The 19,082-nt window shown below is 38.6% G+C and overlaps 2 protein-coding genes across 2 annotated transcripts; both read left to right on the forward strand.

Moving 5' to 3' along the window:
- The first annotated feature begins 2,032 nt into the window (after positions 1 to 2,032).
- LOC146929708 (uncharacterized) lies at positions 2,033 to 3,517 on the forward strand. The gene has a single exon (XM_085707393.1). It carries the CDS (start codon positions 2,033 to 2,035, stop codon positions 3,515 to 3,517), a length of 1,485 nt encoding a protein of 494 aa, XP_085563519.1.
- A 13,725-nt stretch (positions 3,518 to 17,242) lies between these two features.
- Positions 17,243 to 17,830, forward strand: LOC146929709 (uncharacterized). Its single transcript, XM_085707394.1, has one exon. The coding sequence runs from the start codon at positions 17,243 to 17,245 to the stop codon at positions 17,828 to 17,830; it is 588 nt and encodes a 195-aa protein (XP_085563520.1).
- The last annotated feature ends 1,252 nt before the right edge of the window (positions 17,831 to 19,082 follow it).

The following is a 19,082-nucleotide window of genomic DNA, read 5'->3' on the forward strand; positions in this document are numbered from 1 at the left end:
TATTCTGCTGCATCTTATATCATTTTAGTTCGTATTTGCATATTTTATTTTATCATTAAGCATTTTTAAATTATTAGAATGTATATAGGCTTTTATGTAACTTATTATTTCTTTTCGTTTCTTGCACATAATTTAGAATGTAAATAGGTCTCAATGTAATTTATTTATTTATCTGCAGACCGTAGCATGTATCGTAGGCTTTTATGTAATAGTTTTAGGTGCATGTGTGCGTGCGTGTGTGTATGCCTTTTATTTTCTCTCTAGTTTAGGTTAAAGGATTTTGTGGTGATCCAACGTCACCACGAAATTCCTACGCTTTTATTTTTTATGCTCCGTTAGTTTGTCATTCAAATAACAAAAAAAACATGCAAATAGTTCAAAAACACAAAAACATTTTTTAAAATAAACCTTGATCCTAAATCATGTGACGTCTTTTTTTATTTTCTTTTCTTAGTCAAATTTCAATCCATTTAATTTCACTTTGAGTAATTTTCTTTCAATATTAAAAAATACAAACAAATATCATTTGCCACTTTGGCTTTCTTTTATTTTAAAACTTTTTCTTCAAACTAATAAAAAACACTCAACCAATCAAACGTCATTTTCTACCCCGAACTACGAGGTTTTGATCCCTCACGGGTACGTAGGCAGAGGACACTCGTCCTTCCAAATCAATAAAATGTAGATAATTAGGTCCTCCTTTATTAATCATTTCAAATTCTTTTTTCCTTCAAAAATAAGCAAGTTATAGCACATTATTTAAATAAAAATCAAAAGGTTCTCGTAGAGTACTATGAATATTTAGGGTGCTAATACCTTCCCTAAATATAACCAACCCCCGGACCCCCCAATTTAAATAAATTTTTTCAAAGTCGTGAAATAATTAGTGAGTCAATAAGCTAATCAAATAGCCTTGATCTCCGAAAAATGACGCGACAGAAATGGCGACTTCACTGGGGACACCCTAAGAGGGTTGATCCTAACTTGGTCTTATTTAACTATTGTGCTATAACTTGCTTAAAAAACAAAAATAAAAGATGGAAATACTTGTATAGATGTTCTCTCTTCTTCTTCCTTCTTTCTTAACGTGAGTGGTGAGATAAGTCCTACACCCGGACTTGAGAGAAATTTAAGATAGGACGGTGGTATAATCATAGTGCCTTGCCAAGAGTGAATTTTGGTTTGTGACACATGTGATAACCCCACTCAACTGAGGGATCTTGGAAGTATACTATGTTGGCATGAGTATTCGTGTCTGGCATGTTATTTTCAAGTGACTGTCGAAAGTTGAGGACCTTTAGTTACCTTTAACCCCTCTTGGCCTTTTAGGACGTGGTGCGGTGGCTAATCATGAGTAATCTTGGTTTAGTTGATACGCGATACCACACTCAGACGAGACTTTCTTACGAATATTGTTGGATCGGAAGTATTTCCGTAGCCCGATAGTGTTCGGGAGTGGTTGATAACTCTGGGAACTTGGTAGAACCCGTGATACAGGTACCTTTAACCATAGTCCTTACCAATGGCGTTTTTACCCTTGACTCCATCATTATGGGCCTAACCTCACAATGTTTTCACCGTTTGTGTAGCATATTCATTCATACATGCATTCATTCATAAAAACTTTTTCTCATCAAAACATTGAAGGACTTAGATAAATCTTTGTAAACATCAGAGGTATAGACCTTGTAAAGAGGGACACCAAGGAATACAATTTCAAAAGTCTCAAACTAGACCTTAGCTTTGTCAGGGACTTTGTCTTTGGCATTTCTTTTGAGGCAACTGTTTTCAACATTTCAAATTATCAAATGAAAAATATTCCTTATGATGTTTACAATTACTTTGACAAATCCTTCGAAAATGTGTGTCTATTTTTGCATGACATCATGCATCATCGTGCATTTCATGGTCTCAATTCTGAGTCTCACAAATTTTCTTTCTCCATAAAAGGTCAACCAATCTCAAAAGTGTCATGGCGTCCTCGTCCGAAACCAACTCGCATGTACAACACTCGAGCAATCATAAAGAGAAGATGGATTTTCTCGAGCAAGAAAATCAATTGCTCCGGGAGGAAATTGCAGCCATGCAGACCAAGATGGACGAAATGACTGAATTGATGAAGACACTGACGGTTGCTCAAGCACGTCCTCCTGCTCCTCCTATCAGGACTCAAGCCGAAACTGTTTCTATTGGCCCTGAATGGATGTTTTGTGCCGATACTCCGGAGTACTCTGCTCCACAACGTTCCGTGCCCTGGTTCCCGCCTCTTACTGCTGGCGAAATACTCCGTCCCATTGCTTGTGAAGCTCAGATGCCTACCCATCAATATGTAGCTCATGTTCCTCCACCTCCTATGAGAGCTCCTCCAGTCACTATGACCTATTCAGCACCTGTGATGCATACCATTCCACAAGAAGAAGAGCCCATCTACCATTCCGGGGATATGGAAGCCTATGATAGAGTGAATGACTTGCAGCAAAAATATGATGAAATTCAGCGAGATGTGAGAGCCCTCCACAAGAAGAAAGTATTTGGGAAGACTGCTTATGATCTTTGTTTGGTGCCAAATGTTCAAATACCCCACAAGTTCAAGCTACCAGACTTCGAGAAGTATAAGGGAAAATCCTGTCTTGAGGAACATCTAACAATGTATGTGAGAAGAATGTCTGCCTATTCCAAGGATGATTCAGTCCTTATCTATTTCTTCCATGAAAGTTTGGCTACTCCTGCCTCAAAATGGTACATGAATCTAGATAAAACAAATATCCAAACTTTTCAAGATCTGTGTGATGCTTTTGTGGAGCAATACAGTTACAATGTGGATATGGCCCCAGATCGAAGTGATCTACAAGCTATGACTCAGGGAGACAAAGAAACGTTCAAAGAGTATGCCCAGCGGTGGAGGGATACTGCTGCCCAAGTCAGCCCGCGCATAGAAGAGAAGGAGATGACCAAGCTCTTTTTTAAAACTCTCAGTCAGTTCTATTACGTGAATATGGTCGGAAGTACCCCCAGGGACTTTGCTGAGATGGTTGCTACGGGTGTACGACTAGAAGAAGGGGTCCGAGAAGGACGATTGATCAATGAAAGTGTCCCCGCTAGTAGTTCGAAAAAGAAAGAGCAGGAGGTTAGTATGGTGAAAGGGCGGCCTCAGCAAAAATATTCGGCCTATCAACATGTGGCCGCTATTACACCCGTTCCCAATGCCGATCAACAACCGTATCAACATCAACAACCTCGACAACAGGCTCCAAGGACACGATTTGATCCGATTCCCATGAAGTATGCTGAGTTGCTCCCATCTTTGCTCGAAGGGAATTATGTCCAGACCAGGCCGCCTCCTCCGATGCCTAGAAAATTGCCAGCAGGTTTTAGAGCCGATCTCTCATGTGACTTCCATCAAGGGGCACCGGGTCACGATGTTGAGCGTTGTTATGCCTTGAGGAATGCAGTTCAAGATTTAGTCGAAGCCAAGGTCCTATCCTTCACAGACTTGAATCAAAATGTGCAAAGCTAATATGATACCGAACCATGGGACCTCATTCTGAAGTGGTGGTGCATAGTTTTAGTGACGTATGGAGTGATTTGCCGCTTTCAGTGTCGTTGTGTTTGTTCCTTCAGCTATTTCCTTTGTTCAAATAATGTGGTGTTTATTGATTTTCGTTTTTCAAAAAATATCCTTTCGTTCTGCCCGAGACGACTGTGAACTTGTGTAGGGCTTTTGCTTTAAGTATTTTCATCATTAATAAAAAGGTCGTTTTGATCCCGACTTTGTTTTTATTTTGTGCTTTGTTCTGGAAAAATGGTAATACAAAAAACCAAAAAATATAATCATTCTCAAATATCTGCATAATCATAACTTACACTTGTCAAAATCAATAATCAAACCATGCATTAATAAACCCGTTGAACACGTTAACCATGTACTCTCTTCCAACTTTGAGTTCCCCTGTGTCCGAAGCTGAAGAAGGAAAATGAAGAGATTCCCGACGAGATCTCTCACATATTGGGGCATCTTAGCCATTGAAGCTGCAAACAAAATGCCAAGGAGATTGTCCAGAAGATGACATTCAATTACAAAGACTGGATCGGCGTGCCACCATTCGCTTTGCTCAAATATCATACTTCAGTACACATTTCAACAGGGGCAGCCCCCCCTCCTTCCCCAATATTCAACATGGAGGTCGTGCTTCCCGTGGAGGTCAAAGTCCCATTAATAGGAGTTCTGCTAAAGTCCAAGCTTGATCAAATTTAAACGCATGACGACCTTGTACAAATATATCAAAAGAGGTTTGAAACAAGCTTCTAACAAAAAGGTTCGTCCCCATGAATTTCAAGAATGGAACTTTGTACTACCTTCCAATCAGACTCCAAGGGGCAAGTGGACGACTATGAAGGCTCGTGTGCAATGACTCTTGTGACTACAGATGTTGACAAGCTAGCACGTCCTGCGAACGCCGATGCAGTCAAGAAATACTTTGTCAAAAATACAAAAAAATAACAGCTCGATAGGTCGCAAATCTTAAAAAGTGGCCTAGGCAAAAATGAGCGTCTCGGTGGACTGAAAACCCGAAAGGGCGGTCCAGGTAAAAATTAGAGACATGAACAAAAATGATTATCCTGATAGGTCGAAACCCGAAAGGGCGATCTATGCAAAAGTTAAGGATCGTGACAAGTAACTGCATCAGTCAGCACAGTCCACTTAGGGCATCCAGTCGTCAAAAGAACCTCCGATTCGAAGCATCTGCAGATCAAAGACTCGGAACTGGGGCATTCAAAGTTGTTAGGGAGTATAACGGTTATTGTGTTCAATGTACCTTCCCATATATTTACCATTTTCCAAATTTTTCAAAGATCCGTGGAGCCATGCCATTGGTAGGCCACCACTCAATTCGTCAAATTTGAGCCTGTGCCATTTATTTGGAATTCTCATTCATTCTACTTGCAAAATTTCTTCTATTTTTGATGGCAATACTTGAATCAAAAATTTTCAAAATACAAAACTTTTTTTACATCTTTTGAAAAGTGTGAACAACAAACGCACTCTCTTTGAACTTGTGAGTAGTCGAAGCGTACATCAGCATTCGCCTCGAGAACGGCTACATTCCGGAAGAGAAACATGTCTAAACACAATGGAGGGGACCTCTGCTTCAAGCAAGATGCTTTCACAGTCAAAAAATATACAAAAAAAAATAATACAAAAAAAATCAATGCTCGCTAAGTTGAAAACCTGAAAAGGCGGCTTAGGCAATAGAGAGCGTCCCGGTGGACTGAAAACCCGAAAGGGCGGTCCAGGCAAAAATTAGGGGCACAGAAAAGGAATATACTCCCGGTGGACTGAAAACCTGAAAGGGCGGTCCAGGCAAAAGTTAGGGATTTTCAAAAAAAAAAGATATATATAAAAAAAATGACTGTTGAAGCATGCCAAGGGAGGAGCACTCTGCGCCGGTTTACAAATGGCGACTTCTCCAAGACTTTTGGTCAACAATGGGCTCTATCCCCAGGAGGCATCAGTGGCTACCTTGTGTCGTGGCTTCACCCCATCAATGGCTCAAAGGAAGTTTGCCGAGTGTTTGTACTGCGATGTCAGTTCGCCTCCCATCTTACATGTCGTGTTTTGTCTCATCGAGTTCACCTGTCACGTACAGTTTATACAGTCAAACAAGTTACATTCATACATTCATACATTCATACATTCATACTTTCACATATTCATACACAACATATGCATAATATCAATTCATACATAGTTGCGTCAGTCGCCCAAAGTCTTGTTTGGTCGTGTCCTTTCATCTCAGTCCTTATTTGTTTCAAGCCGCCAGTCCCAAACAACGGACCGCTTGAGTTCACATTTTTATCTTGTTTTAAGCTGCTAGTCCTAAACAACGGACCGCTTGAGTTCACATTTTTATCTTGTTTTAAGCTGCTAGTCCTAAACAACGGACCGCTTGAGTTTACCTTTCATTATGGTTTAAACGGTCAGTTCCAACCAATGAACAGTTTGAAATCACATTTTATTTTCTCGAAAGTGTCGTCCCCTGCTTTGTCAGAAAACGAGATGTCACTCAACCTTTCCCTTCTCAAGTGTCTTTCCCCGGTTTTGTCGGATTACGGAATATCAAGTGTTTCATTCCCCGGTTTAACGGATTACGGAATATCAAATCATCATTCCCCGTTTTGTCGGATTACGGAATATCAAGTGTTTCATTCCCCGGTTTAATGGATTACGGAATATCAAATCATCATTCCCCGTTTTGTTGGATTACGGAATATCAAGTGTTTCATTCCCCGGTTTAACGGATTACGGAATATCAAATCATCATTCCCCGTTTTGTCGGATTACGGAATATCAAGTGTTTCATTCCCCGGTTTAACGGATTACGGAATATCAAATCATCATTCCCCGTTTTGTCGGATTACGGAATATCAAGTGTTTCATTCCCCGATTTAACGGATTACGGAATATCAAATCATCATTCCCCGTTTTGTCGGATTACGGAATATCAAGTGTTTCATTCCCCGGTTTAACGGATTACGGAATATCAAATCATCATTCCCCGTTTTGTCGGATTACGGAATATCAAGTGTTTCATTCCCCGGTTTAACGGATTACGGAATATCAAATCATCATTCCCCGTTTTGTCGGATTACGGAATATCAAGTGTTTCATTCCCCGGTTTAACGGATTACGAAATATCAAATCGTCATTCCCCGTTTTTTCAGATCACGGAATATCAAGTGTTTCATTCCCCGGTTTGTCGGATTACGGAAGGTCAAAGTCATCATTCCCCGTTTTATCAGATGACGGAATGTCAACAATGTCGTCTCCCGGTATGTCGGATGACGAGACGCCACTCAATTTCTGTTCTCTCAAGTGTCGTTCCCCATTTTGTCGGATGACGGAATGACAAAAGTATCATCCCTAGTGTGTCTGGCTCAGAGATGTCACCAATCAAATTTAACTTCAAGTGTCAGTTTCTACAAACCATCAGTTTACAAATACATATCAAAATTCCCAGTGTCTGTTCAAGATTTTGTTTCCTTTCATTTGTCTTCATATCATCAACACGATAGTAGACAATTATTTTCCCCAGTGAAACAGCATTCCCCCTAGCGGAGTCGGATCCCATTCTTCAACGAATTTGGGTATCCCGCCGTTGTTTCTCGTCTCAGTCAAGTCAACTTTGTCGTCCTCCATTCATACAAGCATTTCACGAGCATTCATAGCATCTTAGGTCCAAAATTGGTGTACTTTGTATTTAAGTCTCTTCGCTCCGATCAAATTAAAGATTCCATCTTCAAATCTCCGGACGAAGAAACTTAAATAGGGGCATCTGTCATACCCCAATTTTTGACCTAAGGATCCTGCATTCATACATCAACACGTGTCGCTTAACCCTGACTACTCTCTGACTTTTTCAGTGAAAATTTCGGCAGAGAGGTATTTTAAAATGCCTCATTTTTTTTGTTTTCGAGTCGGACCTTCTTCTCTCTATTTTTTATTTTTATCTCAGTTTCCATCTTTTAATATTTTTTTATTAATTAATTAACTTTGACTTTATTTCCTTTAATTTAGTCGTCATTTTTTTTATTCTAATTACTTTTCTTTTATTTAAGATAAGTTCAAGTCCACACAATTATCCATTTGTTTATTATTTATTTGTTTATTATTTATTTGTAAAATCCAAAAGTGTCTGTCCTCATCTAGTCACGCGCTCCCAGCACACAGCTATCACACGCACCTTGCCACAAATCCATCCGAATACAATTCACATGTTCACAGTCTCATCAATCCAGCAACAGAATTGCTTTTTCTTCTCCTCAAGCTACAACATTTTTGTTTTCTTTTAAACCAACTCTAGCCTCAAGCTCTTGATATAAAAAAACAAACCATTGCACAACACGGGGGGGCCGAAATTCACAAAGGAATGAACCATTTTCACGGCCAATCCATCATAGAATACGCACAAGCATAAACCTGCACACACAATCTTCATCCAAACTAACACAGACAATTACACAAAGCTTTAACAATTTCAACGCATCTAACCACCACCAATCCGACGTCATCAAAACAACAAACCCACCACGGCAACACTCAAAACCCCACATCAAACCAACGAGCCTCAACCCCAAACCGAAAACCACGAACCATTCATCAACACCGAATCAAACAACCATCCAAACACCAAGAACCAGTCACCACTTCACAAACCCAGTCACGCGTGCAAGAAGAAGGCCAGAGAGGAACCTGCAATCTCAAAGAACACAGGACCGAACCATCAGTATCAAATCGGCCGCTTCACAATCCAAACACGACGAGTCAACCGTTCCAGCACCGACGTCCAGCAAGCAACTGGTCCAACAAGACGTTCCAGTCGCAAGCCGCGAAGTTTCCGACAGTGGCCTTCGCATATTCGAACGACAACAACAACAGCATCGCACTTCTTTTCAAACCGATTCAGAGGTAGCTTTTTTCTTTACTCACTTATTTTTGTAGATCTAAGGTTCACTTCTTTGTTGTTGGGCTTTTGAGTTTAGGAAATGAATAGGGAAGAAGAAAAGAATTAGAAACACGAAAAAGAGTTGTTTGTAATATCTATAGCGGCGGCGCCGCCGTCAATGACGGCTAACCGCCGCGTCGGAGCCGTCTCCGACCACCACTGTTCCCGTCGGAACCCTAGTGAGAGGAGAGAGCGTCTTGCTCTCAAAGAGGAGAAGAGAGAGAAGCTAATTGCACAAATGAATAAAAATCAGTCTCACACCCCTTTTATAATACTGGGTCGACCCAGTTAGTTGACCCTGACCCTTTTAGCAAACCGACCCGGTTCTGTTTTCCCTTGAGCCCAATTCTCCTTCCTGATTTTCCTTTCTGCATGCTACTCACACACACATAACACTGCTGCACCCCCACCTGCGTTCATTTTATTTTTTATTTCTTATCATATCTATTTATCATGCATTGTTATTTCTAATTACATTTTATTCTGCTGCATCTTATATCATTTTAGTTCGTATTTGCATATTTTATTTTATCATTAAGCATTTTTAAATTATTAGAATGTATATAGGCTTTTATGTAACTTATTATTTCTTTTCGTTTCTTGCACATAATTTAGAATGTAAATAGGTCTCAATGTAATTTATTTATTTATCTGCAGACCGTAGCATGTATCGTAGGCTTTTATGTAATAGTTTTAGGTGCATGTGTGCGTGCGTGTGTGTATGCCTTTTATTTTCTCTCTAGTTTAGGTTAAAGGATTTTGTGGTGATCCAACGTCACCACGAAATTCCTACGCTTTTATTTTTTATGCTCCGTTAGTTTGTCATTCAAATAACAAAAAAAACATGCAAATAGTTCAAAAACACAAAAACATTTTTTAAAATAAACCTTGATCCTAAATCAAGTGACGTCTTTTTTTATTTTCTTTTCTTAGTCAAATTTCAATCCATTTAATTTCACTTTGAGTAATTTTCTTTCAATATTCAAAAATACAAACAAATATCATTTGCCACTTTGGCTTTCTTTTATTTTAAAACTTTTTTTTCAAACTAATAAAAAACACTCAACCAATCAAACGTCATTTTCTACCCCGAACTACGAGGTTTTGATCCCTCACGGGTACGTAGGCAGAGGACACTCGTCCTTCCAAATCAATAAAATGTAGATAATTAGGTCCTCCTTTATTAATCATTTCAAATTCTTTTTTCCTTCAAAAATAAGCAAGTTATAGCACATTATTTAAATAAAAATCAAAAGGTTCTCGTAGAGTACTATGAATATTTAGGGTGCTAATACCTTCCCTAAATATAACCAACCCCCGGACCCCCCAATTTAAATAAATTTTTTCAAAGTCGTGAAATAATTAGTGAGTCAATAAGCTAATCAAATAGCCTTGATCTCCGAAAAATGACGCGACACAAGCTTTATGTGAAGAATTCAAAATTGAACATCACAACTCTTCTCCCTATAGGCCTCAGATGAATGGTGCAGTTGAGGCTGCTAACAAGAACATCAAGAAGATTGTTCAGAAGATGGTCACTACTTACAAAGACTGGCATGAGATGCTACCTTTTGCCTTGCATGGTTACCGTACTACAGTGCGCAGTTCAACCGGGGCAACTCCTTTCTCTCTTGTGTATGGCATGGAAGCAGTTCTCCCTCTGGAAGTGAAGATTCCATCTCTTCGAGTGATCATAGAAGCAAAATTAACTGAGGCTGAATGGTGTCAAAGTCGGTATGATCAATTGAATCTGATTGAAGAGAAACGTATGGATGCCATGACTCATGGACAGTTGTATCAAGTAAGAATGAAGAATGCTTTTGACAAGAAAGTCCGACCTCGAGAATTCAAGGAAGGCGAACTTGTATTGAAAAGAAGGATAAGCCAGCAACCCGACCCAAGGGGCAAGTGGACACCTAACTATGAAGGTCCTTATGTTGTCAAGAAGGCCTTCTCTGGCGGTGCTTTGATTCTTACACACATGGATGGTGTTGAACTCCCAAATCCTGTTAATGCCGATATAGTCAAGAAATACTTTGTCTAAAAAGAAAAAGAACAACGTGGTAGGTCGAAAACCCGAAAGGGCGGCCTAGGCAAAAATGCGCTTCCCGGTGGGTCGAAAACCCGAAAGGGCGATCCAGGCAAAAGTTAGGGACAAAAAAATGAATATGAAAAAGCTCGCTGAGATTGTACGCAACTCAGGCAAGAATGAGCGCCTCGATGAGCCGAAAACCCGAAAGGGCGGTTCATGCAAAAATGAGGTTGACAATAAAAGACAAGTAACTATATCTGGCAAATCACCATCACCCTTGGGGCATCTGCAACTGTCTATGATCATCTTCATCAGAGGCTTCTGCACTTGTGAATTCAAAATTTCTATGAAATGTAGCGGTCATCGTGTTCAATGTATCACCAACCAATAAAATTACCATTTTCCAAGCTTTGTAAATCCGTGAAGCCATGCCTTTGGCTGACTTTCACTCTTCTACATCAATTTGAGCCTGTGCTATTGTTTGAAACTCTATTCTTCTTTCTACTTTCAATGTTATATACAAAACATTTTCTTTCTATTTTGATAATGTCAATATCTGAAACAAACATCTTTGAAAATTGAAAAATCTTTTTCTGTCTATTTTGAAAGCAAACCTGAGCAACAGGGTACATTTCAATGAAACATGCATGAATGAATGAATGTCAATGTCTATTTCAATACATGTTACAAGCAGGTTACTCCCCAGGATGATCTGTGGTCAATGGCAAGAATGAAAAAACAGAATGGAAATAAAAAAAAATGAAAAATGAAAATGAAAAGCTCGCTAAGTTGAAAACCCGAAAGGGCGGCTTAGGCAAAAATGAGCACCCCGCTGATTGACAACCTATGAAGGCAATTCAGGCAAAAATGGGTCAATGAAAAGAATTTATTCCCCGGTGAATCGAAAACCCGAAAGGGCGGTTCAGGCAAAAGCGGGGTTCGAAAATGAAAAATGAAAAGAATATTGATAAGCATTGACCACAGATGCGAACATCCAATGTTTACCCAGCACTGACACGCCTAGCAACGGCGACCTGTATCCAAGAACCCTCCAAGGGTCTATCCTTTACAAGTTTTATTGCCCTCAGCCATGGTTTCGATACGTCTCTCAACGACGGTCTTTTCCAAAGAGGTTTTCCCCTGTGAATATGTTGCAGCACGAGCCATTACGTGCCCAATCTTTCAATGTTTTGTCTATCTTTGTGAAACTTCTCTGTCAAACTACAAACCAATCATGCATTTCAAGCATTCATACATGCATAGTCATGCATCTCAAGTGCTCATACATCCAATAATCTTGTTATACCATACATACATGTTGCATATCCAACTCCCAACTGTCAAATCCAATCCAAATTGCAACTGTCAAATTCAATTTCAATTTCAATTCCAATTCCAATGTCAAATTCAATTCAATTTCAACTGTCAAATTCGATGCAATCTCAACCTTCCAATGTCAAATTCAATTCAATTTCAACTGTCAAATTCGATGCAATCTCAACTTTCCAATCTCAATTCCAAATCATGTCAACTGTCAAATTCGAAGCAATCTCAATTTCAATTTCAATTCAATGTCAATTCGAAGCAATTCCCAATCTCCAATCTCAATTCCAATTTCAATGTCAATGTCAATGTCAATTTCAATGTCAATGTCAATATCCAATGTCAATGTCAATGTCAATTTCAATGTCAATGTCAATATTCAATGTCAATGTCAATGTCAATTTCAATGTCAATGTCAATATCCAATGTCAATGTCAATGTCAATTTCAACTTTCAATTCAATTCCAATCCAATCTCAATGTCAATTGCAACTCTCCAATCCAATGTCTATATCTCTGTTCAATCTCAACTTTCAATGTCAATTTTCAACTCAAATCAATGTCAATTTACTCTCAATTTGCTTTTGGGCCAACAAAAATGGTCATGTCTACCTTCAAATCAAGTCAATGACAATTTACCCTCAATTGGTATCTTGTTAAACCAGACTTCCAATGAACCTTGTTACTGGTCAAGTGCCAGGTTCGATCCAAAAAGAACCACTTGTACCTGCTTATATACTTATACTTCCGGACAAACGGCAAGTTCGATCTAAAAAGAACAGTTTGTACCCAGCTTATGCTTTGTTATCAGTCAAACGGCAAGTTCGATCTAAAAAGAACAGTTTGTACCCAGCTTATGCTTTGTTATCGGTCAAACGGCAAGTTCGATCTAAAAGAACAGTTTGCACCTTCCCACATGACGTGGTGATAATCCAACAAGCGAGTTCGATCCAAAGAACCGTTTGTATCTACCCTTTTGTGTATGTCTCCAGCTAAACAGCCAGTTCGATCCAAAGAACAGTTTGTGTCTGTCTATTTGTTTGTATTTTCAATCAAGTGTCAAGTTCGATCCAAAGAACAGCTTGTATCCATTTCCTGTTTGTATTTCTTGGTCAAGTGGCAGGTTCGATCCAAAGAACAGCTTGTACCTATCTTTTGTTTGTATTCCCTTGGTCAAGTGGCAGGTTCGATCCAAAGGACAGCTTGTACCCATCTCTTGTTTGTATCTCTCGGTCAAGTGGCTAGTTCGATCCAAAGAACAGCTTGTACCTTATTTCCTATCCCCTGGCTTGTCTACCCTGTCAATGTCCACCTAAATCCCCAGTGACATGACAGGCTCCATAGACTCCAGTTGCTTGTCTTGCATTCATAATCAAACTATTGCACGACATTCATATTTTTGAAAATTTGAAAACGTATTTTTATGTCCAAAAGCAGTGCAAATGTTAATATTTAAGTATCTTCGTCCCGTCAAATCAAAGACTTCGTCTCTTGACTCTCCGGACAAAGAAACTTAAATAGGGGCAGCTGTTATACCCTAATTTTGGACCTAAAAATACTAGTTCAATTCTTCTTTTCTTGCATTTCAAGTCATTTGATATGCCTCTGAGTAATTACATCCTTCTCGGCATTTTATTTCAATATTGTTTGCAAAGTTCATGAAAAAGGGTATTTCAGTCATTTCCTGCTTTCAACTCATTTTAATCCTTGAAAATTGTTTGAGTCTTTTAAATTGGTTTGTATAGGTCCTTGTTTCAATCTCATGACAAAATTCATTTCAAAAATATCAGTTGAGTCATTTTTTTAATCAGTTTAGCCCCTAGGGGCATTTTAGTCATTTCCTATGTTAAAATTTCTTTCGGTCTTTTAAAAATTTGTTTGAGTCCTTTCAAGTAGTTTGAATAAGTCTTCATTTCAATTCTATGTCAAAATCCATTTTAAAATTGCATTTGGAGTCATTTTGAGTCAGTTTTGCCCCTAAGGGCATTTTAGTCTTTTCATGTGTTAAAGCCCTGTTTAAATTCTAAAAATTGTCTCTGAGTCTTGTATAAGTTCTTGCTTTAATTTCCTGTTAAAAATCATTTTAAAATTGCATTTGAGTCGTTTCGAGTCATTTTAGTCCCTAGGGGCGTTTTGGTCATTTCACATAATATTTCTGATTCGTTTTAATCTGCTTTGTTGTTTTTAATCGTCTCATTTTACGTTAATTTTCAATTTACTTTTTCAATTCAATTTTAGTTTTAATTTTCATTTTTAGTCCTCGCACTTTTGTTATTTACATTTTAATCCCTTTTTAAGTTTGTTAGAGTCCAAGTGCCACGTGTCCAAATGTTATTGGTCCACAAAAGTTTGTTACAAGTCAAGTGCCACATGGCATTATTTCATTGGTCCAAGCTTACCACATCACCTATAAATAAGTCCAAGTCAAGGTCAATTTCTCATACACACTAATCACTTTTTTTTACTAATTATTTTTCAATCATTTTTCACAAAAAATACAAAGCTTTTTCTCTCAATTTTCCCTCTCTTCTAACAACTTTCTCTCTCCTCTAACTAATCTCCACCATAACCACCTTCAACCACCACCTTCAACCTCCACAACCACCATAACAACCTCCAAAACCACCACAACAACCCCAAACCTCCACAAATTCATCCCCATTTTCACAAACTAATCCAAAACGAACAAACGAACAAACGACGCTCACGGATTCAGGTCTGAAACGTACGCATCATCATCATCATCCAATCGGCAACCTATTCACAAAACCTTCATCATCACCAATTTTCAATCCGAACCAAATCATGAACACAAACTCAGAATTGCGGTATTCATCTTCATTCACAAACAACAATTTTAGTGCCGCAATGTTAGACTCATTCCAAATATCAATATCAGCAAGGTCGATTCAAGTTTAGAGGAACAAGAAGGAGGTGGATCGGAATCACTGCACCAAGAGGAACATTCGAACCAAAACAGAGAAGGAACCGCGAAGATTCATTCGATAACGGTGACGAAACGGAGGTCGACGGTGATGAAAGCAGTTTGGAACGGAATCTTGAGCGAAGCCAGAACGAATCGCAAGCAAGTTCAGAACGAAATCGTGAATCAGAGAGGTAAGAAGATCCTTTCGATTTCATTTTTCTATGTGTTGGTGTTTGATTTTTGCGGATTGAATCTTTTCGAAATCAGTTTCGAATCTGAGAGAAGGAGAGAAATTCGAGTGTTGGTGGTGTGATTCCGACGCCGGAAAACTCGAAATCGCCGGAGAAGGAGGCTGAGGGTGGTGGATCATTTTTTCTGTTAGTTGAGAAAGGAGGGAGTAGGCGCAGATTTTAGAGAAGAAGAAGGAGTTGTTTTTGTGTTGGTTTCATTCAAGACACGTCAATATGCTGCCTCCCATTTTCCATTTCATTCAACCCATGGATCTAACCCACAAACCCATGGATCCTACCCATTTCTAATCCTGGGTTGGGCTTGGGCCTTAACTGTTTTGAGTTTCTATCTTCTGTATGATTTTCGCTATTCACACACCGTTTTATGCTGCTCACACTACTGGTTTATTCAAAATTGCATGAAAATTCCACAAAACTCTAGTAACCTTCTTGATGCATTTTTTTGATAATTTTTGGTGTATTTTGCATGGTAAACCTTGGTCGCAACATGTGGAAAATATCTTGGTCTTTTGTTGATTCCATGTGTTATTTCTTGATAAAAAGTTCCTAAAGTTTTGTGGAGTTTGTTGTGATCATTTTTTTAGCACTTGACACTAGTTCCTTGAAATGTAATTACATGTTAAAACCTACTTCAAAAATAATGGGTGCTTGTTTTTGTCATTTTTGCCACTTCTTGTTAACATTTTTGTGAAGTTTTAATATGATTTTGAACTTGAAATTTTGTTACATAATTGTGGCTTTGAACATGTAATTTCTTGGATTGAATTTGCCTATTAAATGTGGTATGTGCTTGCTGTTTTGAGTTAGATTTTTGTGGACTTTGTGTTGTAAATAATGTGAAATGCTCTTGTGAAATAAAGTGCATAAAGGACTTGAAAATCTTATAATCTTTGGCACGTCGATTTTCCTTGATTCTCATATCTCTTTCCTTGAAATAAGTCACCTAAAATTTCCAATGTTGTGAGAATTTAGGCCTCAAACTTGCTTTAGAAGTATATTGAATTTCAAGTCCCTTTGTCATTTTTTTTTACTAAAGTTGTTAGTTTACTTTACTTGCAAGTTATATTTGTTTTACTATGCATTTGTCATTTTGTTTCTATATCATTTGGTTCTACTAACCCTTTTGTTTCATGTTTCATAAGCATACTTCATTCTTCCATCTTAGTTTCATTTCTTGCATATTAATTTGTACCAATACTTAGAATGTAAAGATTTAGGAGTTCTTGTAATATTTTTACTTTCATGCAATTTAAATTTCTTGCAAGACCATAGAATGTATCTAGGCCAATGATGTAATAAGGACTATGGACTCTAATAATGTACACCGACACAAGCACCGACACATGCACACACCTCACTTTAGGTATATGGCTAGAATATGCATGTTTAGATGTATGTTTAGGATTGTATGTTTAGATGAATGCTTAGGATTTACACTTAGAAAAATCAATTTTCCAAAAAATATAAACAACATCACTCAAATTATTTTTCTTAATAAACCTTGGGATCAAAATCCCATTGAATTTTCCTTTTCTTTTCTTAAACAAAAATTTCAATGAATTTTAATCATACTTTGACTTGTTTTTGCAAATAACTAATTCCACCTCACAATTTCACAATCTTATGCCCTTGAGGCCTCTCTCTCATTCTTCATATTTTAAAATTCATTTTCAAACTTAAAATCAACCAACAAAAACAAAAACATTTTTTGGAAGAGAACTACGGTGGATTTGATCCCTTAAACGGGTACGTAGCAAGGAATCAAAGTTCCTTCAATTCAACTAAAATAAAAATTCAAACACATTCTTCTCCCTCCAATTCTTCACTTAGTAAACTCTTAGGTTTAAATAAACGCTTTCAAATAGCATTTAAAAGTAAAGCGCGCGCGTAGAAATTAAAGACGGTTCCTATAGGATACTATAGTCGTTATGGGTGCCTAACACCTTCCCGTAGCGAAAACAACTCCCGGACCTCGATTCTCAAGGGTTTTGCTTACTTTTTCCCTTCCCAAGAAAAAATAAGATATCACCGGTTTAAAAGGTTCAAACGTAATCAATGTTTGACACCCAAAAACCAAGATAAAACACAATTGATATCAGAGTAGGTCGGTCCGTCCGGCCAAGTAGTTGAGTCAAGTGGTGTCGTCTAACAGTTGGAATAACATTATTATGTTGTTCTGATTGTTGTTTGTTGTGTAGAGGACTAAGATGGCTGGAAGAAATGATGCTGCTCTTGCGGCTGCGTTGCAAGCAATGGCTCAAGTTGTGGGACAACAAAACAATGCTGGTAGTAATGATGGTGTGAGGATGTTGGAGACCTTTCTGAGGAATCATCCACCTACCTTCAAGGGAATGTATGACCTTGATGGAGCTCAGACGTGGCTCAAGGAGGTTGGGAGGATTTTCAAAGTCATGCAATGTACGGACATTCAGATGGTGTGTTTTAGTACTCACATGTTGGCAGAAGAAGCTGATGACTGGTGGGTGAGTGTTCGACCCGTGTTAGAGGATGGAGGTGCTGCTATTACTTGGGTTGTGTTTAGGAGGGAATTCCTGAACCGATACTTTCTGGAAGATGTTCGCTGGAAGAAGGAGATTGAGTTTTTAGAGTTGAAGCAGGGTGATATGTCTGTGACTGAGTATGCTGCCAAGTTCGTGGAGTTAGCTAAATTCTATCCACACTACACTGCTGAGAATGCTGAGTTCTCTAGGTGCATCAAGTTTGAGAATGGTCTGCGTCCGAGATCAAGAAGGCTATTGGTTATCAGAGGATCCGTAATTTTTCTGTATTGGTGAGTAGCTGTAGGATCTATGAAGATGATTCAAAGACTCACAATAAGATTATGAATAAGAGGAGGAGTAAGCAGCAACAAAATCGTGGGAAGCCTTATAGTGATCCAGCTGATAAGGGCAAGCAAAAGGTGAATGATGAGAGAAGGCCTAAGAAGAATGAGACTCCTGCTGAGATTGTTTGCTTCAAATGTGGAGGAAAAGGTCACAAGAGTAATTCTTGTGGTGTTAATGAGGTGAAGCGGTGTTTCCGTTGTGGCGTCAAGGGGCATACAATTTCAGAATGCAAGCATGACGAATTTATTTGTTTTAATTGCGGTGGAAAGGGACACATTATTGCTCAGTGTACAGAACCAAAGAAGACCCCGGGTAGGGGTAAGGTGTTTGCTTTAGCTGGTACTCAGACAGCTAGTGAGGACCGTTTGATCAGAAGGAGTTGAACATAAGGCGGAGGAGATGGCTTGAGTTACTAAAAGACTATGATTTGGGTTGAATTACTATCCGGGGAAGGCTAATGTTGTTGCAGATGCTTTGAGTAGAAAGACTTTACACTTGTCGGCGATGATGGTTAAAGAGATGGAATTGCTTGAACAGTTCAGAGACTTGAGTTTAGTTTATGAAGTGTCACCACAAAGTGTGAAATTGGGAATGTTGAAGATCAACAGTGAATTTTTGAATAGTATCAAAGAGGTTCAAAAAATAGATGTAAAGTTAGTAGATTTAATGGTTGCAAGCAATCCTGCTGTAGACAGTAATTTTAAGGTTGATGATCAAGGAATGTTGAGGTTTCGAGGAAGAATTTGTATTCCTGCTAATGATGAGATGAAGAAGATGATCCTTGAGGAAGGCCATAGAAGTAGTTTGAGTATTCATCCAGGAGCTACGAAAATGTATCATGATTTGAAGAAGATGTTTTGGTGGTCTGGTTTGAAACGCGACGTGGCACAATTTGTGTATGCATGTTTGACTTCTCAGAAGTCTAAAGTTGAGCATCAGAAACCTGCTGGGTTGTTGACACCGCTAGATATTCCAAAGTGGAAATGGGATAGTATATCCATGGATTTTGTGACAAGTTTGCCGAATACTCCAAGAGGATATGATGCGATTTGGGTGATTGTTGATAGATTGACGAAGTCGGCTCATTTCATTCCGATTAATATTACTTTTCATGTGTCTCAATGGCAGAGATTTATATTCAAAATGTTGTGAAGCTGCACGGTGTCCCATCGAGCATTGTGTCAGACAGAGATCCGAGGTT

This window comes from Medicago sativa, chromosome 4, assembly GCF_051527215.1.
Source record: "Medicago sativa cultivar Bolivia chromosome 4, Bolivia_mono, whole genome shotgun sequence".
Taxonomy (NCBI): domain Eukaryota; kingdom Viridiplantae; phylum Streptophyta; class Magnoliopsida; order Fabales; family Fabaceae; genus Medicago; species Medicago sativa.